The sequence below is a fragment of the Astyanax mexicanus genome, chromosome 2, assembly GCF_023375975.1.
Source record: "Astyanax mexicanus isolate ESR-SI-001 chromosome 2, AstMex3_surface, whole genome shotgun sequence".
Taxonomy (NCBI): Eukaryota; Metazoa; Chordata; class Actinopteri; order Characiformes; family Acestrorhamphidae; genus Astyanax; species Astyanax mexicanus.
The window spans coordinates 74,484,061-74,510,384 of record NC_064409.1 but is presented as its reverse complement, the minus strand read 5'-3'; the positions used below and the strand labels follow the sequence as shown (position 1 = coordinate 74,510,384).

Genomic DNA, 26,324 nt, shown 5'->3' with positions numbered 1-26,324 from the left:
CGCATGTTAGTGTGTCTCGTTGTTTGTTTTTGTGCATATGGTATGTTACTGTAAGGGTAGTGTGTAAATAGCACCAAATAAAACTTTGGACACCTTCAATTTGGTGGTTTTGCATTGTAGATTACTAAATACTAAAGTCATCCAAACTATGAAGAAAAATACACAATTATTTAGTAAACCAAAAACGTGTTAAACAAACCAGAATATGTTTTATATTTTACATTCTTTTTGTTTAGATGACAGTTTTTGCATATCTTGGCTGGATTGTCTCAGCTTTATGAGGTAGAGTCACCTGGAATTCAGGGCAGCTTTAACCAACACATCCAATCTCATTACATCCTGGCTCCGATTAGTTCATGGAAAAGTCATTAGCCGAGGGGTTCGTACTTTTTCCACATACTTATACTTCCATATACTTTTTCCATGTTGTGTTCAAACAACAAACATATCATTTTTTGTGTGGTATTAGTTTAAGCAGACTGTTTGTCTATTGAAATCCAAGTAATCCCAAAGGGTTCACGTACTTTTTTGCAACTGTATATGGTATGCTACTGTAAGAGTAATGTGTGGACAGCACCATTGTAGATTACTACTAAAATCATCCAAACAGAAAAATATAAAATTATTTAGGAAACCAGAATATGTTTTATATTTTAGGTTCGTCAAAGTAGCACCTCTTGTTTAGATAGAGACAGTTTTGCACATCTTGGCTGGATTTTCTCAGTCGGCTTTTTGAGGTAGAGTCACCTGGAATTCAGGCATTCAGTTAACAGCTGTGCTGAACTCGTCAAGAGCTAATTACTTAAATGTCTTGCCTTTTAATGTTAATGTGTTTGAGAGCATCAGTTGTAAAGTAGTGAAGAGGTAGAGTTACAGGTATACAGTGAATAGCGCTATTTGAGTAATGTTTTAATCAACATTATGAGAAGCAAAAACTACTCAACTAAGTAAAGAAATAAAGATCAATCTGAAACATTTTAAGTACTTTGAAAGTATCCTCAAGTGCAGTCGTCGCAAAGACCTTTAAAATCGAAATGATGAAACCGGCACTCATCAGGACTGTCCCAGCAAAGAAAGAATAAAAGTTACTACATGATTCCTTATGTGTTCCTTCATATAGTCTGGATCACTGTAGTATTAATTTACAATGTAGGAAAATTATTATAAAAACATTTAATGAGAATGTGTGTGTTAGTGTGTGTGTGTGTGTGTTATTGTGTGTGTGTGTGTTTTAACTGTGTATGAGTGTAAATCCTGAGATTTGGCTGGGTCAGGCTCCTCCCCCGGGCTGCAGTAATACGGGTCCTTGGCCCGAATCCACAGCCGCTGTTTATTAGGGACATAAATAAATAAATATTTAAATGACGCAAATCCCCCGCGGCGCGCGTAGGCACGCGCTCCCCCGCTCAGCAGCGCGCGGACACGCCTGTTTTGAACGGCTGGAGTCGCTGGGAGGTCGCGCGCGCGGTGAAGCTGGAGCTGGAGCGCGAGCAGCTGCGCGTGGAGCAGGTGAACCAGGTGCGGTAACGGCGCGCGGGGGAACAGAAGAGGACAACAGACCAACAAACAAACAAACAAAGACATAAACAGAAAAAAAGATAAAAATAAACAGGTAAACAGACAGGTAAAGAATGTTGGAGCGGTGTGGAGCAGCGAGGGATTCAGAGGAGACCGGAGACCGCGGGGGCTGAGAGCTCAGAGATCAGGGTAAGAGAAGAGTTTTATTCATTTACTTACATTACTTTATTATTTTATTATGTTTAAACTATAATACCCTGATTTTGTACAAGTTAAAGACACTCTAAACTCTCACTAGAACTGCTGTACTACATCTAAACTCCCAGATAAACTACTATTAATAACTTTTTTTTATTTTATAGCAGTAGTAGAATCTTATTCTCTCCTATACAGCACTTAAATACGGACTTTTAGCCTTTTAACAATATTATGTATGTATATAAATATTTTATAATTAAAACCACTTAAAAATGATGAGCTTATTTGATTTTACCAAGTTGAAAACCAATGGAATATAATCAAGAGGAAGATGGATGATCACAAGCCATCAAACCAAGCTGAACTGCTTGAATTCTTGTACAGGAGTAGCATAAATTTATCCAAAAGCAGTGTGTAAGACTGGTGGAGGAGAACATGCCAAGATGCATGAAAACTGTGATTAAAACCAGGGTTATTCAACAAAATTGATTTCTGAACTCTTAAAACCTTATGAATATGAACTTATTTTCTTTGCATTATTTGAGGTCTGAAAGATCTTTCTTGTTATTTCAGCCATTTCTAATTTTCTGCAAATAAATGCTTTAAATGACCATATTTTTATTTGGAATTTGGGAGAAATGTTGTCCATAGTTTATAGAATAAAACACCAATAATCAACATAAAACTGCTTTAAAGGAGTTATACATAGTACTGAACATGTTTTTAATATCACTCCAAAGATGCCTATAAAAATAGATGCTCTGCTAGTACTGCTGTGCCACAGAGCGCAGCACACATAGCCTACAGCAGATTGTTGCCTCATTGCAGTACTACAAAGTTCTTTATTTCCACAAAACACACAATAAATAAATCATAACAATGTAACAATATATCAATATAACAATATAAAACTCAATATAGTGTTATACACACTAAAAACAGAGGTATATTAACGATTTATTACGATATTAAAACTTTCTTGTACTCAGAGGTACACTTTTCCTAATTGAACCCTCAAAGGTACAATATTGGTCTTTACAGGGTCAGATTTGAAGTCTTTTCAAACAGCAGAAAGAACAGATTTGTACCATTTAAACAGCCGTAAGTACATTAACACAATTCTGTATCGCTGTACTAATAAACAATATATATATTTTAATTATACATTTTTTATTTGAAAGCCAGACAATTTTGAATCATCAAATTCTTGACAAATCTTCAGTTGATGGTAATGTTTAAAATGTTTATAATCTTTAGTGATACCTCAGTTTCTCAGTTACCTCAGTCAAGCTTTGTACTTTTTTAAGAACAAATCTTTTCTTATTTTTTTTTTTAGTGTGTAAAGTTCTCAAATATATTTCAACAAAGAACTCAAACAGTGATATTTGGCATTCGAATGGGTGTCTACATAGCACATAATAAAAGTTCTATGTGTGCCTCAAAAAGAGTTTTACATAGTTCTCAACACAGGTTTTACATAGTACTCAAAATTATTTTAAAAGGACTACAAAAGCTACTTAGTATTCAAAAACGGTTCAACATAGCACTCAAAATTGCTCTGCATAGAACTAAAAAGGAGTTCTACATGATAAAAAGAGTTTCACAAAGTTAGTCATTCTAAATATGACTCAAAAAGGCATTCAAATGGAGTTCTACATAGTGTTTAGAAATGTTGTACATAGTGAAAATGGGTTTACATAGCACTACATAGACCGTAATAAGAGTTCTGTATTTGACTCATATAGTCCTGTATGTGACTGTATATGTTCTGTATATTTTTCCATTAATAGCTGAAATGTGTTCCTTCGAAGTAATGAAACATACCAGTCCTGCTTATTTTTTAAAAAACATTTCCTAACCTTTAAAAAACTCTTTTAATGTAGTCGTTTTTGCCTCTGCAGAGCCCTCTCAGGTTTAACTCTGCTATAGGCATGGATATGCAGATCAGTCAATAAATAATACCCCCAACCGCATCTCACCGCTATCAGAGAGAGACACACTTTTTCAAATTTCAGCTAAAGGGTGGAGTCAGCTAAAACCATTGTATTTGATAGCTGTTGGTCTTTGTGTGCTATTTTTGGATGGTTTTATGTGTGCTAAAGTAAAAAAGAGCTTTTTGTCTGTTTAAAAGAGCGTATTGTCTGTCAGCACAATACCTGCAGTTTGCTAGACTCCATTTCTCTCTTATTTTGGATTTTTTTGGTCTTAAATAATGAGATGATGGAGCTCAGTGGTGAGAGGAACTGAGGGCACTCTGACTCTGGCAGTCTAAAGCAGAGCCTCTGATGGACAGATGGCGTAAGCTAATGTTCAGCAGCTGTTCTGCATGACTTAAAGGACCTTTCTCTCTGTTTTTGATGAAAAACTGCAAACAAATTAGCTGATCTGCCAGCGGAATAAAACCATACTCTACACCGCACTCATTCAGAGAACATGAAGATAGAAAAACAACCACTGTGCACTGTGAGTTAGATAGAACCTGCCAACATGATACATATCACAATAAAGGGGGTACAATTCAGTATATAGTGAAAAATCACAATACTGCCTACTGTAGGGAGGTTTTGCCAATGGAATTGGATTTTCTGTATCATTGGCATCATGTCTAATTCCAGGTGTGGGTTATAGAGGGTTTTAAAGGCAAGAGGAAGGATGAGGGGATGGACGTTAATGAGGAAAAATAAACTTAATATAAAGAAACAAGATAAACAAAAGCAAAACAGAAAACAAACACTCCAAAATATGCAAAATACACAAAAAACTAATCTGAAAAACTAAATAGATAAAGAGAGGGCGGGGTAACAATGTAGACACAAGGCTAGGACAGAGACAAGACAGCAACAAAACAGCCATATGCTGAAGAGCAATCAGACCAGGGAAGACACGAAAGCATACAGATAGGAAAATAAGACAGGAACAGATCATCACATTAAGTAAGTAAATCTATCTAATTATTGTCCTCTTATTTTTATATACAGTATTTTGAAATCCTTTGAGCCCTAAAATAGGATTGCACAGCAAAAAAAGTAAATAATCCCTGATTTAGGTAATTAAATGAAAAAGTGGTATAAAACAGTTATTAACAGGGAATCCGAGTGGTCCAGCAGTCTAAAGTGCTGCCACTATGATCAGGAGATCGCTGGTTTGAATCCTGTTCATGCAGTTTGCCATCGGCTACCGGAGCCCTGAGAGAGCACAATTGGCCTTGCTCTCTCTGGGTGGGTACAGTAGATGGCGCTTTCTCCCCACATCACTCCAAAGGGTGATGTTGATCAGCACAAGGCATCTATCTGTAAGCTGATGTATTGAAACCGAGTCGATGCACTTTCCTCCAATACAGGTGGCATGTGCTAGTTGGGGCATTACTAGTGATAGGGGGAGTCCTTATGAGTGGGTTGCGTAATAGGCTGTGCAAATTGGGATAAAAATAAAAAAAAATCTAAAGAGATAAGACAGTTATCAGCAGTGACCTGAATAGAATTGAAGAACCCCTGTTTAAAGAGTGTATAGAGGTAAAGGCTATATTTTTTTAAGCTTTAGTATGTAAAATACACACAGTTGCTCCTGGCTGTGGTTCAGTGAGTGTAACTGAGTACTGTAATCACTTCCTGTGTGGTGGTTACTGTGGAGACCTGTGTTTACCTGCTGCAGTAATTAACACTCAGTTTCTGGGAATTGGGTGTATTTGTTAGTGTGTATTGTGTAGCATGTGTGCATGTGTGGGGTTTTGGCCTTTTGACCCTACAGGACATGTACACTCAACAGAGTTACACAACAGTCCTGTTGATTACATACCTGTAATTGTGCCGTCCCAGTGACGCTGTTCCTACCATATAAGGTGCAGTTTGATGCATTTTTCTGAGGGTATTTAATGAAGATGGATAGCCTGATCCATCAAATCACAACAAATTTGCTTCTGTGTATAGCTTATATCTTTTTTTTATAATTTTATTTATATTTTTTCCCATTTTCTCCCAATTTAGCGAGGCCAAATGTCCCACCCATTTAGCTGCTACTCAGATATATATCCCCCATCACAGGTGATGCCACAGCGCAGCGAATCGGTTCTGATACATCAGCTCACAGACGCAGCCTCGTGCTGATCCACATCACCCTAGGAGTGATGAGGGGAGAGAGCAATCGGGAGATAGCTGGTTTAAATCCCAGTCATGCAGCTTGCCATCAGATGCCGGAGCCTTGAGAGAGCACAATTGGCCTTGCTTCCTCTGGGTGGGTACAGTAGATGGTCCTCTTTTCACTCATCACTCCAAAGGGTGATGTCAATCAGCAGAAGGGGTCTGTGAGCTGATGTATCAAAACCGAGTTGCTACGCTTTCCTCCGAGTGCGCTGTGATGCTACTCAGCAATACTGCATCAGCAGCAGCTTAACAAAAGGTGTTTGCTGACTTTATATGCTGCTAGTCTTCACCCTCCTTGTGTTGTGTCATCATCTGTGATGGGTATATACATCTGAGTAGCAGCTGAATGGGTGGGACAATTGGCTAGCTAAATTTGGGAGATACATGGGAGAAAATTGAAAATCAATCTTAGAAACAAAAAACGTTATTGTCATTATACTAATACAGGTCTTTACAGTACAGTGAAGCACTGTTAAGCTTTGTGGCTGTAATAGTGTAATAAATAGTGTATAAAAGACTTGACACTTTAGTGTAAACCCACATTGGAACAAATTTTTTTGTACTTACTACATACTATTTAGAATTTCTGAGAAGACTGAATTAAATTGATACAGCAGTGTATTCACTGGGTATCAGAACGGTCAGTGAGAGGGGATTTCACAGAGCAGGATTTTCTCCTGTGTTGGATAACCCGATCCGAAAGCGAATAACGTCCAATACGAGCTTTCCTGACCAGTTCTTGACTTTTGGCTTAAGTTATCTGGCTAATCGACAAATCCTGCTTTGTGAAATACACTGCCAGGTGTTTAGACAGAGCAGGCCTGTATCAGTGTGTCAGCAGTGTCTGTGATGCTGTAATAATGTGCAATAGAACTGAACATTCTCTGAAAACAGGGAATAAGCTGCATCTTTCCAGGTACAAGCGTTGTCGCTGTGACAGCAGCAAGGATAAGGGCAGTAAGAATACATCTTTAATGGCCCTGTCTTTATTTAGCAGGAAGCCAGCAGCCAACAAACGACAGGTTTGAGTTTGTTTTTACGCTTCTATCAAACATATCAAATGAAATAAGGTGTTCAGCATCATTTATTTAGATTAAGTTTAGTTTCAGTTTAGTATCAGCTTAGTATAAACTTCACTTTATCTTCACTAACAGACTGTTTCTGAGCTTAATGATTCATGCTGTACAGGGCTAGGATAGTAACATTAGCTGAGGTAGCTAACTAGCTAACTTGGCTTTGGCATTTGTCTATCAAAAGACAACCTGCTTTTTCTTTGTGTAAATGTCACTCACATGTAAATGTATTATTAGAAGAGCAATACTGAAGTCAATGTATTATTAGAGTAGCTTTTATTTAAAAGAACTGTATTTTTCGTTTTATAAGACGCACTTAAAATCCTTTCATTTAAGTAAATTTTATCAGTCAGGTATTAAGGAGTAATAAAGCCACTCAGCTAAGGTTCAGCATTATGAAAGAGTTTCCGTTTAGTTCTACATCCCGAGTCTGAAGCAGTATTAGCATTAGCCGCTAACCGCGCTAAGCACCTGATCTTTCTCTCTTCAGAGGTGAGTATATCAGACTCTAGCCTGCATGTTTACCATGTTAAAACAAGCTATGTGTGATTAACTGCTTATTGCTAATATCACCCTGGCTTACCAGAGAACTCAGGGTTTCTCAGTGTAGCGCTGTCAGTGCTAGCAGTTAGCTGGTAATGCAAATGCTGCTACACCCTGTAAATAAACGGAATCGCTTTACTCACCCAAATAAACCGTTTTCAGGAGAACATCTGTGTAGATTAACATCCAGCACTTGTTTTTTTTTTTTAAAGAATTACAGTTTTGTTTACTTAGTTTAGCTTTACTTAACTTAGTTAACCTCCCCCCCACTACCACCAAGTGGCAAGAACCGCTGAATTAGAAGGAAAACATGGCAACACCCCTGTTCCTTACTAGTGTCACATAATGCGCCTTTCCTTTCTATTCCTGGATGTTAAAAATGTGTTTAATAGCTGAATATATTGATTTTTTTTTTGGAAAGCAAGAAACATGCTCTGTATTCAGCCAAATATAAAAAAAAAATTTCAGGGCATTGCTATTAAAATGTTAAATTATTTGTGATATTGATTTGAGGTCATATGACTCAGCACTGCTGCCCCTTTCCCCTGGGTAAGTGAATGTTGTGTATAGAGATATAGAGAGGCATATTGGTATCAGTGAGTAACAGATATCAGTGGGAAAAGGAATGAATCTGAACCGACCCTGTAAAAGCTGTGAACTGTGTGATTCTTCCTCTGGGAGAGTCGAGTTTTTGAGTAGTTTGATAGAAATACTTTACTTTTAGATGTTTTTCCCTTTTCTGCAGGCTCATGAGTCGCTGCTTTGAATGCAAATTACTGTACAGTACCCTCTTAATGTGTTTGAGAGCATCAGTTGTAAAGTTGTGAAGAGGTAGAGTTACAGGTATACAGTGAATAGTGAATATTTGAGGTTATTTATTTTACTCTATTATTATTACTCTATTTGAGTGTTGCTGGATTAATTTTTCACCAAGATCTTGCAGCAGCATTGATGATGGTAGAGTCTGACCAACCGCTGCACAAAGCAGCTCTTCTCCATCCAGCACATCCCAAAGATTCTCAATGAGGTTAAGATCTGGACTCTGTGGTGAACTCTCTCAATCCATGTGTGAAAATGATGATCTCATGCTTCCTGAATCCTGAACTCTTTCACAATTCCAGCACCATGAATCCTGATACTGTTATCTTGGAATATGTTTGTGTTCATCAGGGAAGAAATATAAAATCCATTGATGGAATAACCTGGTCTATATTCAGTATATTCAGGTAGTCAGCTGACCTCATTCTTTCAGCACATACTGTTGCTGAACCTAAACCTGCAGACCAACTGCAGCATCAACCACACATCACTTACTTACTTAAATCCAGGTGGAGACTTTTTTTGGCCAGGCAGTGTAAATTTTGGATCATCACCACACCTTATCCTCAGTACCCCAACTCATACCAGAAGTATTGGATAGAGTATTGGATAGAGCTCTCTTTCCAGAGAACACAGTTCCTCCACTCCTCCACAGCTTAGTGCTTATTTTTCCATTTGAGTGAAACTTTCAACCGACTAACAAAACTTTCAGCTCTGTTTGTTTATTTATCAAAGTCCCCATCATCATCATATTCTTCCTGCTTTCCTGTCATTATGGAGGCATTTGATTTCACATAAAATAATAATGGAAGTACACACACACACACACACACACACACACCTTACCAAACAGCTGCTCAAACCTGTCAGTATCAGTTGCTCAACCACCATGTTCGTGTGTGCAAGTATTAATAATTTACACACACACACACACACACTCAGACCAACACACACACTCACACACACACACACTAGTGCATAGTGCACGCACACTTTTGTGCTGTATCATGTTGGCCTGGGTTCACCTTGTGTTTGTGTGAATGTGTGTGTGTGTGTGTGTGTGTGTTTGTGTGAATGTGTGTGTGTGTTAGATAACTTACGCACTGCCTGCCAAACACAGAGTTACACAGAAGCGTCTGTTGGAGTCCCGGACTTTCACACAGAGATGCTGCACCATCCGCTACACACAAACACACACACACACACACACACACACACACACTCAGAGGCTGGTGGTTCACCTGAGGACATCCATTGTTGGTGGTTTAAGCTGCACAGGAGTTACTTGTGGACAGATTTCATTTTTATTATTGCTTTATAATTAAGAACAAATCAAATAATTCAGAATAAAAGTATAAGTGGACGGGCTACAATGTAAATCAATAAAATAGTAAGAGGTAAATAAGACGAAGAAGAAGAAGAACACAAATAATAACACTAAATTTAAAATCCCTGCACTTAAACTTCACAAATAGAACACCTCATCTATCAGCACCCACCATCAGACTGCTGATACAGTACAATTCCCAGAATTCAAGCAGGCCACTGTTCCCCCACACTCACAAGATATCACCTCACAACTTATACAGATGTGGGTGTTCCAAAGCCATCCCCTTAGGTAACACTTCACAATCAATTTTTTACGCAGTGTCTCCTCATTCCAGCACTGTGGAAGTTTAAAGTAGTGTAATTTCTGAATGGTTAATGTGGTTTGGGCTGTGTGAGAATGCTGCACGGGGACAGGAGTCCCTCTGGTCGTGTCCCAAAAATCTAGTTTTGTTTCTTCTGCTCCTCTTCTTCTTCTTCTTCTTCTTCTTCTTCTTCTTCTTCTCTCGACCTGGAAACATTTCCAAACTTGCTGCGTTAAATACACTCTTTATCTCTTATGCATTTCCTTTTTTATAGAGTGACTCACTTTATAATCAGAATTATGGGACACATGTAGAAGATTAAAGCCAGGAAATCGAACCTTGTCTGTTAATGGGAAGGTAGTGATATCTACACAGCAAAATTGACAGTGTTAAATGAACTCTTTAAGAGTTGAATTTAACACTGTCCTAGATAACATATGGTTCCACTCACTATAGTGTTAAAATAACTCTACCATAAGAGTTAAAATTTTAAAGATAATTCATCATTTGGAGTCATATGTGTAACTATATGTAGCACGGTATCATCAGTGTTAACACATTTTACCCCACAAGATAAAACAACTCTCTACATTTTAATTTAGTATATTATTTGAATTTCGCCCAAAACTTTATTAAAATTACAAAAAGTGAGCTATACCACCGAAAAAAATAACCTTTTATTCTTATTAAGCTTTAATTAGAGCAAAAGAAGCCATCAAAATCTGCCAAAAAACAGGCATTCTTCCTTAACACTCAATGATCAAACACCCCTAAAATATGTCCCAGCACCCCTTTAGGTGAAAGCGAAAAAGCTGTTTTTAATCAGAAAATATAAAAATCTTATTAAGCAGATTAATAAACAGGATTTTAAAGACGGCTATTGACAATTTACTGCCAAGACAGCAGTATAAATAAGTCGGACTGTTCATGTCTGTCTAGGTTTATTTCAGTCAGTGGAGCACCTGTGTTTTTCTTTGCTAAGATAGCAATACACCAGAAATTTACCCTGAACACATCTCATTTCCAGACCACCACACCAATCAGTGTAGATATATTCACAAGCACTGTTGCTGTTTAAATGACACAGGTGGGAGGTGTGAAAATAGACTGTTGTCAGGGTGTAAGATAGCAATAAGCATAAAAAACAGCCAAACAAAAGCAAGATAAACTCTTCTCCAAATTAGTGAGCAGGTGTCCCAATACTTTTGTCCATATACAGGGTGAGTTATGTCCAGTACATGGATGCTATTTTAAAAGCCTCCATATTTTATTTTTGACATAAAAGGGTGTTCTGTGACTTTTGACTGATCCTGTAGTGTATATAAGTGTATATATGTATTAAAGTATGATTTCACTGTCACATCGAGCCATCTCAATGGTAAGATGGTTAGGACCGGAAGTTTTAGTCAGTCTTTTTCTCGTCTTTCTGTTCAGATAAAATCAACCTTGTTTAATATCTGTCTAGAGACTCGGCTCACGCAAATAGTGACATGAAAAATGGCAACAGCCAATAGGAGATCTGCGGGAAGCCCCAACGGAAGAATATTTTACGTGACTGTTTACAAAAATTTTACAGTTAATACATCTTATATGGTTCTTACTTTAATATGTACAGTATTTTAAACACAGGCAGCATTTTAAAGTCATTAAATTTAAAGGTATTTTATTTTGCACTAATTTGTCGTATTGTGCAGTGTTATTTTTTATTTTTGATTAGTTTAATAAATTACACATTTTGCAAAAAGGATATTCTTTACTGCATTAATTCTATCTAAAACAAAGGTAAATGCACAGCAGTGAAAATGTAAATCTTTGCAATACAAGGTTGTAGCAAAAAACGGGAAAAAAATAAGCTTATAGGCAGTTAAACACAAAATATATTCTATTAAAAAATATAAAGAACTAACAGTGTGGCAGAAAAATAAACTGTTAATGGGGATAAAAGTCGTGAGTCTCTGATAAATCACAGTATTCATATACATAGGTAGCTGTGGCCAAAAGGTACTTCTGATTCTGCTCCATTGTTAAACAGCTTATTCCACCAAATAATAGTGATAAATAGTGATCCTGCAAAAAACCCTGTCATGTCTTTGGTCGTCATTAAACAAATATAGGTCTGTTCTGTGTTTTTTAATCTAAAAAATATTTATTAAATTTAAAGAGCCAATAAAACCAACTAGTGACCTTTCAAAATGTCAGAATATAAGTCTAGTTACTGACTAGTGATGTGTACTTTTTATTAATTATCTCATGAAATGAAATTCAGAGAATCAAGGAAATCTATATTTAGCATCCTTTTCGATCCTGACATCACTGGAATTTACATATGCACTGAGCTCAGAGCTGCTGCATATTTCAGCCACAATAAATCATATCCAATCATAAAAAGGCCAGGAGACAATAGATTGGATTACAAAAGGTCCAGGTGAACCAATCACCGCAGAGAGATGATTGTATAGATCCTGTAGCCGGAAACATTACGTAAGGTAATGTACGTAAGATAATGCGTACATGACATAACATAATATAAGAGCTACAGGACATCATGTCTTCAGCTAAATCTCCCCCAGAACAACCAGTAAACACCTTAACTGTGTATACTCAGGGTATACTGGGATTAAAGTGTTTCTGGGAGATTTTATAGCAGCTGTCTGTAGACTGCACTGGACTGATTCTTCATGAAGGTTTATTGTTAAAATGTTTATTAAAATTCAGCATTGTATTGAGGTATTATTGAAAGGATTTACATGATAAAACAATCATAAAACAATCAATTACAAAAATAAACCAATCCTTTACATTTACACTCTTAAAAATAAAGAGTGATTCCTTCAAAGAACCAGAATTTGCAAAAAAAAAAAGCTGTGCACTGACATGAGAAAAGTCATGAGACATGGCCCTATTTATTGTGTCCTTAAATGTGATTTTTTTTCTGAAAAAACAGTGTAAAACACTATAAATCTATTAAACTATTATACAAATATTTATCCAAAACATGCCAAAAATATGCCAAAAAAAAACTTTTAAATGTTTGTAATAAATTGCTTTAAAAAAACAGACAAAACTACATTCGGCTGCTTATTAGTAAATTATATGTTTAATGTAATTTTCATGATACATAGTTTCATATATATATATATATATTTTTTTTTTTGCCGCATCATCAAATTAATTGACCAGCCATTTCATTTCAACTAGCTCCTTGTTTCATGCGTCTATTTGATCCACTTCTCTGATATACAGGAGTTGGACAATGAATCTGAAACACCTGGTTTTAGACCACAAACGTTATTGTGGTGACGGACAGTTCTGGTGGAAACTTGAGGACAGTTGATGTGCACATTGAATTCTGCTGTGATTTGATCAGCCGTGGTTTTGTTTTTTTTGGATACAATCTGGGTTAGCACCCGAACATCCCTTTCAGACAGCTTCCTCTTACAGCATCCACAGTTAATCCTGTTGGATGTGGTTGGTCCTTCTTGGTGGTAGGCTGACATTACCCTGAATACCGTGTCTCTTGAAGCATCATAAAGACTTGCTGTCTTGGTCACAGATGCTCCAGCAAGACGTGCACCAACAATTTGTCCTCTTTTGAACTCTGGTATGTCCCCCATAATGTTGTGTGCATTGCAATATTTTGAGCAGAACTGTGCTCTTACCCTGCTAATTGAACCTTCACACTCTGCTCTTACTGGTGCAAGGTGTAATTAATGAAGATTGGACACCAGGCTGCTCCAATTTAGCCATGAAACCTCCCACACTAAAATGACAGGTGTTTCAGTTTCACTGTCCAACCCCTATAGGTTCTATATGTGACACTTTGTAGTAGGCTGTAGTTCTGTATCTGTTTCTCTGTATACTTTATTATTATCCTCAGCACTGCAGTGAAGTGCTGAACTTTAATGAAGTGGCCGGTCCTCAGAAAGGCTATAATAACAGCAGTAACATCTGGTAGCAGAGTGTAATGTGAGCGTTTAGTGGCTGGTCAGTGTGAGGAGCTGTTTGCGCTACACGGGGTGGATTATGTGCTGATGTTTATACGCAGTGCGCTGTGGAGCTTTATGTCCGTAACCTTGCGGCGTGCCCTGTAAAGCACATTAAACTTTCCCTCGTTTCCTTATCTAACCCTGTAAAGAGGTCAGGCTGTAGAGTGGTAGAGGAGCAGAATTATAACAGCAGGGCTGAGAGCAGTCTAGACTGAGGACACTGAGTTAAAGCATTAGTCTAATTGAGAGTGCTGCCTGTGAGAGCTGTTTAACCAGGCTTTCATTTAGTGCAAGAGTTTTTCGCCTACATTTATACTGGGCTTTTAATTTATTTTATTGGACGGTGCTGCACCGCAGTTAAAGACTAAATACAGTTTGCATATACAGTACCAGTATTTTATATGTATATTGTTTTCCCTTCATAGTAAACGAATACTGAAGTGATTCAGACTATGAAGCAACACATGAGGAATCATGTAGTAACTTAAAAATGTTAAACAAACCAAAATACTCTGTAAAGAAGCATTTAGGTGCTCTTATCTGCTGCAACAGAGGAAACTCCTGCTCTTCCTTTTCTGGAGCGGTCCTGATAAGTGCCAGTTTCATCATTTATCAACGTTTCTGACAGTCTTTGTGCTGACTGCACTTGAGGATACTTTCAAAGTTCTTGAAATATTTAAGATTGACTGACTTAGTTGAGTAGTTGTTGCTTCTCATAATCTGGATTAGAACATTACTCAAATATTCACTATTCACTGTATACCTGTAACTCTACCTCTTCACTACTTTACAACTGATGCTTTTAAACATCCACATTAAAAGACAAGAAATTCAAGTAATTAACTCTTGATGAGTTCAGCACAGCTGTTAACTGAAAGCCTGAATTCCAGGTGACTCTACCTCATTAAGCTGACTGAGAAAATCCAGCCAACTGTCATCTATGCAAGAGGTGCTATGTTGAAGTATCTAAAATATAAAACATATTCTGGTTGGTTTAACATCTTTTATTTACTAAGTTCCCTAAGTTTCTATCATAGGTTGAATGATTTTTTTTTATTATAAAAAAACACTACATTTAAAGTGTGAATGGCCTCCATCAACACCAAAAACGAGCCCAGTGTGGCTCTAGTCGCTTAACTTTAGTGTCTCTTAGGTTCGTGTTGCCTCAGCCTTCCTCTCATCGTCAGCGTATCTCTTGAGTGGAGTCTTAGGCAGGGTCTATGTTTCCCAAATATATGATTAAATACAAATGTGTTGTCTTTAAAAGGTTATAATTGATATTTTATGCTATTATATCACCAATATATCAGTGGCATTTATTTGTTTTAAAATCATTTCTGGGACAATATAGCGTCCACAAAAATTGTTATTGTGACAGACCTTCAGGGGTTGGACAATGAAACTGAAACACCTGGTTTTAGACCACAATAATTTATTGTGGTGACGGACAGTTCTGGTGGAAACAGGAGAGTTGAGGTGCACATTGAATTCTGCCGTGATTTGAGCAGCCATGGTTTTATGTTTTTTGGATACAATCTGGGTTAGCACCCGAACATCCCTTTCAGACAGCTTCCTCTTACAGCGTCCACAGTTAATCCTGTTGGATGTGGTTCGTCCTTCTTCTTGATGGTATGCTGACATTACCCTGGATACCGTGGCTCTTGATACATCACAAAGACTTGCTGTCTTGGTCACAGATGCGCCAGCAAGACGTGCACCAACAATTTGTCCTCTTTTGAACTCTGGTATGTCACCCATAATGTTGTGTGCATTGCAATATTTTGAGCAGAACTGTGCTCTTACCCTGCTAATTGAACCTTCACACTCTGCTCTTACTGGTGCAATGTGCAATTAATGAAGATTGAACACCAGGCTGCTCCAATTTAGCCATGAAACCTCCCACTAAAATAACATGTGTTTCAGGTTCATTGTCCAACCCCTGTATATATAGCTTTATGGATATGCGTTTTCTACAAGTGCATGAGTACAGAGCCATCTTACTTGATATAAGTTATATATTTGTATAGTTGTAGTTAATGACACATATTTTCTTAAGATTCTCATTTTCTCTGCACAGCAACAGCAACACAAGACGACACAAAATCACAAACTTCCAATTCCCCCTCTCTCACACACATGTCATAATTCAGAGGGTAATCTTCGTCTGAACTCTGAGTTAATCCGCCCTCTGACTGAGGGGAGTGTCGGCTGGGGCTAACAGACCGGCTGACTTTCAGTGTGTCTTATTGGATTTTTTTTTTATAAACTCTCTCTTTCTCTCTCTCTCTCTCTCTGCTGGTTAGGTGAAGGCCTGTAGGAGTTTGTCTGAAAGCTGCTGGGTATGTGAAGCCGCAGCAGCTTGGCCTGTAGGTGAGTTTCTGGGGATGTGATGTGTGTTTGGCTAATACACTCTTTAAAATGAGCTGCTTCAAAGGGTTCTGTATGTAATAAACCACTTTTCGTTTCATAAATAACCAATTTTGTTATACTGGTGTAGAACCGTTTGATCAAATTAAGGTTTTTTTTAAACCTTTATCACATAAACTTCGTATCTCAGCTGCAAATGAAGGTGAAAATGGCTCAAAACACCATCCTTGTCACATTTTTAGCCTGTTTTCTGTCTATTCTCATGTCTGTCTGTTATTCTCACGTGACCCGGCTCCTCTGTATTTCTTCCCTGGTGTTTTTCCACTCACCTGTGCCCATTTATAGCTCCGCCCCTCATTGCCTTTTCGTCAGGTGTTTCCTGTTTGTCCGTGTCTTTATATAGTCCCCTTGTTCCTGTATTCCTTATCCGGTGTTGTACGTGTTACGCCAGTTCAGGTGTTTTGTGTATCTCAGTTCTACGTTCTCCATGTTTCTTTGTATGGTTCAGTCTTTTTGTTTCTTTAATAAATATTTGCATTTGCGTCCGCTCTCCTTGTCCTTCCTTCCTGCACACCTCCTGACAATCCTGCTTAAGATAAGTGGCAACACATGTGGCTGCAGGATGTCCTGCACATATCGCTGAGCTGTTAGTGTCCCTCGTATCACTATTAGCATTTTTGCATTAGAAAGTAAACAATCTTTCAGTACCTAAAAGTATATTTTTTGTTATACCGGTGTTTAATTGTTTGATTAAATGAAGGTTCTTTAAATCTTAAAAAAAAAAAAAAATACTACAAATGCTAATTTTAGCAATGCTGTAGAAGATGGACTTTTGTTTACCTAAAAAATCATTTCTGAGGCTTTAAATTGGTTTAGAAATTGGTCAAGTTAGGGGTCTTTTAACCACTAAATAATAATAGTTCAACAAAAGGTTCTTTAATGATTCCATTTTAGACAAAAAGGGATTTCTGAACATTTTAAAGAACCATTGAAGAAATGTTTATTTTTTTTATTCAATTATTTATTTTTTTTACCTATAGAATGTGCTTTAAATTGTTCTTTTATTGAGGCCATATTTACAGAAATGATTTTGTTAAAAAGATAATTTAGTGTAAAACCTTTTCATCAAGGTCCTGCAAAAGGTTCATCACGTTCACAAATCTCTTTCACAAACACAATTCTTTAGTGAACTAAAAGTGGCTCTTCTATTCTTCAGACTAACCCCTCCCTGACAGACACCTGACCCCACGTCTTACGCACGTTTGGATCATTAATGGTGTAATTACACAGCCCGGTAATCAGAGAAATCCCCACTTTATCACCACCACACACCTCCTAATTATCCTATTATTACTTGCTTTAACCCATTGAACTCTGTGACTCTATTGTCTCTATTGTTGTTGAGACAAAAAAAGACAAGAAGATATAGGAAACTCTGGAGTTGAATTTACAGGTGTTGTGTCAAATCTGACGCATTGGCATAAACCAGCTCCCTTTGAGTGCAGTGTAACAGTTATTTCTGTTTATAAATAAGGGTTAATCTACAGTTACAGTAGATACAGCAATCAGCAGCGTAACCTATTATACTCATACTGCTGAGGCCCTATTGGGTGGATTTAGGGCACGTTGGTGTGTCTTTGGTATCATGGAGGCACAAAAAATACACCTTGCACGTATCGAAATGTGCAAAAGGCGTGTACTAATTCTCTTAATTAATCATGGGTGTGTTTTGGGCATGACGTGAAATAAACCAATCAGCGTTTCACTTCCCTTTAAGAGGCAGGTTTGCTCTGACTTGCTCTGGCGAGTTCATATCTTAACAGCGCAGCGCTTTTGTGAGTCTCAGCAGAGGAAACTGACCTGTGAAGAAACACCAGCAGCTTAGTTAAGGGAACAGTAATGTTATTTTATTCTTTATTCTGTTTATTGTCGAGTCGATTTGAAGAACACCATGCCTATCAGTTTAAATTTATTCCTAAACTCTAAAGCTATTTTAATGGCAAGGGTGCAAGTTAGCAATAAACATGTCAATGCACCTTGCGCAGTGTACGATAGGGCCCTTACTGCAATATTTTTAGTGTTTAAATACAACAAGCAGATGATTACACAGAATAAAAATTGACCAATACTTATAGTCATACATTTTTAACCCCCATAAAACATTTAGACCAAGAATCAAGTCTTGCATCTCTAATAAAGTTCTTAAAGTTTCTAATAAGGAACAAAATTGAGTGTGGATCCACATATTTAGCATTAGCACTGACCTACAGACATCTCATCCATGGCTACTTATTATAGAATCCACTTACCAACATAAGTGATAACGTGCTTTTACTGAGCTTCTGCTGAGTTTCACTAAACTCAAATGAAACCCCAGTATAAATGTTGTGATGAAGTCCTTTGATTGCCCCGTTCTGATCCCTCATTTAGGCCATCAAGCCCTCCTGCCCTGCCGCTGTGGTGAAAACGAGCACTTAGGGATGCCTGTCATTCTGGCTTAGGCCTAATGGAGCCTTTCTGTTCACGGTTTTGCACATATGTCACAGCAAAGTGGGCAGTGTTAAGAGTGTGCCACAGAAATGAGGGCAAACGTGGGATTAAAAAGGAGCCGTGGGGGTTCTTACATTAAGTGCCTAAACAGATCACACTCCACAGGCTTTCGACCTGACCTTTTTAATGCAATTCCCCTTACCTTGCCTCTAATTCACTATAGGCAATCCATTTAGAGACCTTGTCTGTTTAACCTTTTACACTTTGGGGAATTTCTGGTAGCTCCTGGCTTTATTTGCTCACTGCTATAACTCACTAACAACTCATCCAGCATTGATAAAATTAATGAATAAAGTTAAACTTGTATAGCGCCTTTCTAGAAACCCAAGGACACTTTACAGTTTACACTTTTTACACACAACCATTCATACTCAAGCACTCATCCACACACCAGTGAGAAGAGGCAGCCAATAGCACACAGCATACTCTCAACCGAAAACAACCATCCACCTGAAGGATTGCATCGTGCATGACAGCATTTACCCAGGACAGATGGCCAATTCATATCTGGCACCAAGACGTTTATTGTTAAAATCTAATGAAACTTTATATTTAAGAATCTAAAGGTTTTAGTACACCACCATGTTTTTCCCTTTCTTTTTTTATTTAAACTCCTCAGGTCCAGTTAATAAAAAAAGTGCAAATAATACAAGATCCAGTCTACAGAATGTTGCAGTAAACTGCCAAGGCCTTTAAAGGAAGCAAATGATCTAAAAACAAAAAAAAATTAAGTATTGTCAAAGTATTTTGTGAAAAAAACTGAAAAGAAATATCATATATTGTTCTTAATCAACACAAATTTCTCTGTTTATTTGGGTGAGTAAAGCGCTTTCATTTATTTACAGTAAGCTTAGATTCTGAACAGGGAAATAGCGAGCATGGTTAGCGGATAATGCTAATGCTGCTCCAGCTGTGCTAGCTGGGGTTAGCAGCAGGCCACAGTACGATAATACTCACCTCTGAACGAGGAAATTGTGGTTAGGGGCTAATGCTAATGCTAAACTAAACTGATACTCCTGAATAACGCTGCAGTTTGGCAGGGTGGCTTTACAGCTCCTTACAACCTGACTGGTAAAATTCATACATAAGGCACACCAACGATTTTTGGGGGAAAATTAAAGGATTTGAATTGCGCCTTATAGTGCGAAAAATTTGGCATATAAATAGAAAAGAAGCAGGTGTGAAAATATGTTACACTTTAGCTCTCCATAGCCTGTGTAAAATATAAATAAATACAATATAATAATAATAAAATAAAACAAAATAATAAAATCGATGTAATTTTTGCAGAATTCTTTTAGTTTTTTGTGTACAATAATTGCTTTATTTCTTTCTCTTCTGTTGTCACAGGCAGGACAGATGTGTATGGAGGTCACTGATTGGCGGGGGGTGTACTGGTGGGTTGTTCTCCTGTGGTTAGTGGGAGTGGCAGCAGCAGGAGACCCACCTTGGCCCTGCCCTCAGCGCTGTGAGTGTTTACACGAGTTCCTCCTGGTCAACTGCTCTTCACGGCACCTGACCACTGTACCCGACAGCATTCACAGCAATGCCCAGCGCCTCAACCTCTCCACTAATCGCCTGAAGATGCTCGGGAGGCGGCAGTTCGCCGGTCTGAGTCAGCTGCGAGAGCTGGACCTGAGTGAGAACATGCTGACAATGATCGAGGTGGAGGCCTTCCTCGGGCTGCAGAACCTGCTGACGCTTCGATTGAATCGAAACCAGCTCAAGATCATCCCGGTCGGGGCCTTCTCAGGACTTTCCAATCTCCGCCTGCTGGACGTCAGAGAGAACGAGCTGCTGGTCTTCCTGGACTTCACGTTTCGAGAGATGGCCTCTCTGCAGAAGCTGGAGGCCAGCGAGAACGACCTGGTGTTCATCTCCAACCGCGCCTTCAACGGCCTCATCAATCTGCAGGAGCTCAATCTGGACAGGTGTAACCTCACGTCCATCCCAAGCGAGGCGCTGTCGCAGCTCACTGCACTGTCACGACTCAGGTTATAAAATTTATTTGATTTATTTTACATTATTTTACAAGTGCATGATGAAAATATTTCAGAGCACCCTGCTGGAAAAGTAAGGCCAGCTTTTGTTGGAAGCTGGTTTTAGATGGTGCAAGCTGGTAAAAAAGCTGGTCAACAAGGCAAAAACATGCCCTGTTCTGTTTAGGGCTGCAGCTAATGATTATTTTGGTAGTCGACTACTCTGACGATTATTTTTCCGATTAGTCGATTAGTCAACAATTATTTCTGCCATCTCTAAAAACGATAGAAACAGCAGAACATGAGGTTTACATGAGAGAACATTTAAACCTCATGGGCAGGAGGACATTGCAGAAATAATCGTTGACTAATCGACTAATTAATCAATCAGTCAATTAACCTTTATTTTTTACTCTGGAAAACATTGAAGGTGACCCTCATTTACAATGTTGCAGAGCATTTACAATATAAAATGGGTTGAAAACATTAAATAAGAAATTAGAAATAATAAGGAATAGAATAGTAAAAAATAATAAATAAAAGAAATAGTAATTTTAAATCAACATCTAATATATATAAATAAAATATGTACAGTATGTAAAATAGAAAATTCTGAAAGACCATAAAAACTAATTGACAAACAAAAAGTAAAGAAAATAAATAAAATGGTAATAGTAAAAAGAAAAGTAAAATGATGAGAAATGACCAAATTAATAATAATGAACTAAGAACATAAGAATCATAATATAAAACATTAGAATAAAAAATATATATTTTTTTATTTCATGATTGAGCTCTGGAAAATCAGTGTTTTTAAGGTAATGCTGGGCTATTGCACTGATCTTATATTTCTCCATATCACTAAATAAATATGTCTTTGGTTCCAGGTTCTGCCGGGTCAGCTTCACAACCCTTCCCAACAACTCCTTCCGGAGGTTAAATCGTCTCAGAGAACTGACCGTGTCCCACTCACCTGGTCTGGACTCGATCGCCGCCAACAGCCTGATTGGCCTCAACCTCACTTCCCTAACTCTCAGCTACTGCAACCTGAGCTCAGTGCCCTACTCCCCTCTGCACCACCTGGTCTACCTGCGCTACCTGGACCTGTCCTACAACCCAATCACCACCATCCAGTCAAATCTGCTGGGGGACCTTCTGCGTCTGCAGGAGTTCCACCTGGTGGGCGGGAGTCTGCTGAAGGTGGAGCCTGGAGCTTTCCGCGGCCTCATCCACTTCCACCTGCTCAACGTTTCCTACAATCGACTTTCGACCCTGGAGGACACTGTGTTCCATTCGGTGGGGACCGTGGAGGTTCTCAGACTCGACGGGAACCCGTTGGCTTGTGACTGCCGGATGCTGTGGGTGCTGCGGCGTCGCCTGCGCCTGGACTTTGACGGGCGGCCGCCCAGTTGCACATCGCCTGTTCAGGTGCAGGGCAGGAAATTCCAGGACTTCACTGAAGCCGAGCTGCCTGGTTTGTTCACCTGCAGGCAGGCGCGCATTCTGAACCGAAAACCCCAGGAGGTGCGCACCGACGAGGGTCATACGGTTCTGTTCTTCTGCCAAGTGGATGGAGACCCTATTCCCTCGGTCATCTGGGTGAGCCCCCAGCGCACCCTCATCTCCACCACTGGACGCATCCGTGTCCTTCCCAATGGTACCCTCGAGGTGCGTTACGCTCAAGTCCAGGACAGTGGCTACTACCGCTGCTTCGCCTCCAATGCAGCAGGAAACGACAGCATCTCCGTCAACTTAAGGGTACGAGGCTTTCCTGCTTCGTCACGGAATCGCTCCGCCCACTTCTTCTTGGAGGGGTGGAGCCTTTCTTCCACCCAGACGCCTGTCAACGGTTCCCAGGGTCCTCAGCCGTTTCCTTTTGACGTGAAGACACTGGTGATCGCTGTCACAATGGGATTTCTGTCGTTCCTGAGCTCGGTGGCCATTTGCTTCGTGTTCATGTTCTTCTGGAGCCAGAGCAAAGGCCAGATCAAGCACACTGCCACCATTGACTTTGTCCCTCGCAGTGCGGGGGCATCAGCGAATGGAGGTGGCGGTGGCATGGAGACTGGCAGGTTCACCATGAAACTCATCTAAATAAACGCATCAAGCGTTGGTGGATTGATGGACTCTTCAGGTTCGGTTTCAATGGGGCCTTCAACGACCTTCCAATGTGTCTGGTCTTTGAGGGACCAGTAGAAGCTGTGAAAGAGTTTCTGGACCATGAACCTTGTATAAAACAGAATGAGAGAGCAGAGAGTGGGATAACCAAATAGGATGGAACTTGAACAAATGATAAATAAACTTTTTCTCAAGTGCTGCTTGCTACTACAATGCATGAAGCTAATGGAAGGTGCATGAAGCTTTAGACTTTGACTGAAGTCATGAACATTTGATGAACAATCAGGAACGAGGCATGACCAAGCTTTGGTAAAAGTGCAGGAAGAACACTTTAAAGCTTAGATGAGATGAAGCAGAAAGGTGGAATTATTGTACAGGGAACTTACAGGTTAGAAACTGAAGAAGCTCTGATGGACTGCATGGAAGCATGCAGCATGCATACTGAATGCTGGGTGCTTAATTTAAAGACTTTAAAGCATCAAAAAAAGAAGCCCAAGCTGTTTTTTTTTTCGTACTTTGTTAATGTACACATGTTGAGAAGTACGCATGTTTGGAATTTTTACACAGAATTTACTGAATTTACACCAAAATACGGTAAGGAAGCACTACCTTGAAAGGGTAGTTTCCAGGAATTTTCAAGTTAAGTTGTACACAGAGTCATTCAGAGGGGTTCAGTGTGGTAATATTTGCTGTGAAGGGGGATGTTGGTATTGGAGTACAACTGCCACACAGATTTTAGGGTTTGCGCTAATTCTAAGTAATTCCAAGTAGTTATTGATTCAAGTAATTAACTGTACATCCCTTGTTGAGACATGGAAGAAAATCACATAACCATTTGAGGTTTTAGGTGGTCAAGCTATTGGAAAAGCTCTTGATCAACATAATGTATGTTGGATTAGATTTTGATCATGTGAGTTTTGGTCATTTGTAGCTCCGCCCCCTCGTTACCTGTCTCCAGGTGTTTCCTGTCCCCTTCTGTGTGTATAAATAGTTCCCTTTGTTCCAGTCTCACTGGTCCGTGGTTCTGTCAGGTTGGGGCAAGGAGGAGACGTGGAGGCGGATGCAAATGCATGTAGATTTATTGAATTATACACAAATAAAAAAACAAGGAACTAAATGCACAAAGAAACAAACAACTGAAACAAAACAAAACATGAGACACAGAGTATATTGACATAAAAATGCCTAACCAGTGAGACTTGACCAAAGGGAACTATTTATACACACAGAAGGGGACAGGAAACAGGAAACACATGAGGACAGGTAACGAGGGGGCGGAGCTACAAATGAACAGCTAAGCACACAGACAGGAGCACGTAGAGGAGCACGGGACTGTGGCAGAACTTAAAGTTAATACAGAAATAGCACATTAGACACAAAGACAGAGAGGGAACAGGCCAAGAACGTGACAGCAGGCGACAAACCACTTTTTTGGTTATTACACATGTTCTTTTCTATCACAAAATGTCACCAAATATCTAATTTATTTATTTTTTGTTGCTATTGTGTAAAACAGTGTTTTTTTTTTCATTTGTTGCTTCAGTGCAACATTATGTAGCTAGACCACATTTTAGGGGAATAATGCTAATGCAGTGGTGGTTATTATTTTCCTTCCAGAAAAAAGCAAATCCATGCTATAGAGGGTTAAACTCAAATTCAAACACAAAAATCTGACTGACCTGCTATACCAGCTTGAGATGCTGCTTTTTTCAGCTGGAAAACTCTTAACAATCTTCAATTTGGGTTAAAAGTTTAGTTTAAATACTGTATATACAGGATAGAAAAGTATATCTAGAATATGTAAAGCAAATTGGTTCCAAAATAGAGTCTATTTAAACATGATAATTACATTTAAAACCCAGGTGCTACTCTAAATGGCTATAGGTTTCTCAATTTCTCTACAATGAATCGTTTCACAGCAAATCCTCTCTCTGAATGACTTTGTGTACATTTCACTAATTAATTCACACAAATAAAAAGGTGGGATTTGTCATCAACCATAAACATGCAGATCAATGTAGATGCTTTATTTTTAAGACTTTTATTTGTAGAAAATAAAAGCTATCACCTGTTTAACACTCTGCATACCCTGTTTAATATCTGGTAAAATGCACACAAAGCCTCCAGGCTGCCACTGACACAGACAGTCTCACCCACAGCACAGGTGTTCATTCACAAATCCCCATAAACTGTGACTTTAAACCCAAATCAGAATCAAAAATAGCAATAAAACCGTCTATCGCACGAGTGCCGTGCGTCGGCAGGGGGAAATGACGACCTGACATTAGTGGTAGTGTGTGTGAGAGAGAAAGAGATAGAGAGAGAGAGAGAGAGAGAGAGAGAGCTAGAGAATGAGAGAGAGAGAGAGAATTAATTTACAAATTACCGGTGATGATCAGATTGAGGTTACTGTGCTGGTCACGCAGGCCCATTTTCATTTGTGAATGCATTGAGCTGCAGAGCGACTCTGTCATGTGTGCTGGTGTCACTGTGTTCATGTCAAAAATCATATAAAAAAATGAGGACACCCCATAATAAGCTTTTGTAAGCATATTTAAGTATATAGACAATTGATAATATAACCCATCACACACAGCAGAAATAAATATATATATTTATGCATTAAACATTATTTATAAGCTCAGATTCTGGCAGGGAGGCAGAATTCTGCACAACACCACAAAAAGCAACTTGTTGAACCCAAACTAAACAGAGTAAATGTATATAAAATACATAAACCTTCAGACTATGGTTTCCTCCATCTCTCAACATTGTTTAAATAAACTCTGAAAAAAAAAACCAAGAGACCACTTGAAAATGATGAGTTTCTTTGATTTTATCAAATGGAAAACCTCTGGAATATAATCAAGAGGAAGATGAGTTGGATGATCACAAGCCATCAAACCAAACTGAACCACAGAGTAAAGCCATAAAGTTATTCAAAAGCAGTGTGTAAAACTGGTGGAGGAGAACATGCCAAGATGCATGATGAGAACTGTGATTAGAAACCAGGGTTATTCCACCAAATATTGATTTCTGAATTCTTAAAACTTTATGAATATGAACTTGTTTTCTTTGCATTATTTGAGGTTTGTTATTTCAGCCATTCCTCATTTTCTGCAAATAAATGCTCTAAATGAATATTTCTATTTGGAATTTGGGAGAAATGTTCATTTTACTCAAACATAAACCTATAAATAGCAAAATCAGAGAAACTGATTCAGAAACTAAAGTGGTCTCTTCATTTTCTACAGAGCTGTATACAGTATATTGAAACACTGTATGATAAAACACAGAGGTGTCCTCATTTTTACTCGTATGTCTGTAAGTGTTATGAGGGGCGGCGCTGGGTGTGGATTAGTGGTTGGGAGGGTGATGGCGGGGGGACGTAGGTGACACTGGT

At 38.7% G+C, this 26,324-nt stretch overlaps 2 protein-coding genes across 3 annotated transcripts in view; one reads left to right on the top strand and one right to left on the bottom strand.

Moving 5' to 3' along the window:
* Window positions 1-1,371: 1,371 nt before the first annotated feature.
* lingo4a (leucine rich repeat and Ig domain containing 4a) lies at window positions 1,372-24,997 on the top strand. Of its 2 annotated transcripts, XM_022671960.2 has the most exons (4): window positions 1,374-1,707; window positions 16,211-16,277; window positions 20,175-20,818; window positions 21,691-24,997. In XM_022671960.2, exons 3-4 carry the CDS (start codon window positions 20,184-20,186, stop codon window positions 22,895-22,897), a joined length of 1,842 nt encoding a protein of 613 aa, XP_022527681.2. In that variant the 5' UTR covers window positions 1,374-1,707; window positions 16,211-16,277; window positions 20,175-20,183; the 3' UTR covers window positions 22,898-24,997. The 2 variants fall into 2 exon arrangements, with proteins under 2 accessions (XP_007257797.3, XP_022527681.2); XM_007257735.4 differs by lacking the exon at window positions 16,211-16,277 and having other exon boundaries at window positions 1,372-1,707.
* tmem65 (transmembrane protein 65) overlaps window positions 8,657-26,324 on the bottom strand; it is a 238,354-nt gene continuing 220,686 nt past the window's right edge. Inside the window, exon 10 of the transcript XR_007438005.1 lies at window positions 8,657-8,747. The gene's annotated coding sequence lies outside the window, so the exon portion shown is untranslated. The remainder of the gene's footprint in view (window positions 8,748-26,324) is intronic.

Bases quoted from the DNA above. Each gene is read 5' to 3' on its own strand.
- lingo4a (XM_007257735.4), top strand. From the start codon at position 20,184: ATGTGTATGGAGGTCACTGATTGGCGGGGGGTGTACTGGTGGGTTGTT. The intron at 20,819-21,690 runs GTTATAAAATTT...CTTTGGTTCCAG, and splicing joins ACTGCACTGTCACGACTCAG to GTTCTGCCGGGTCAGCTTCA.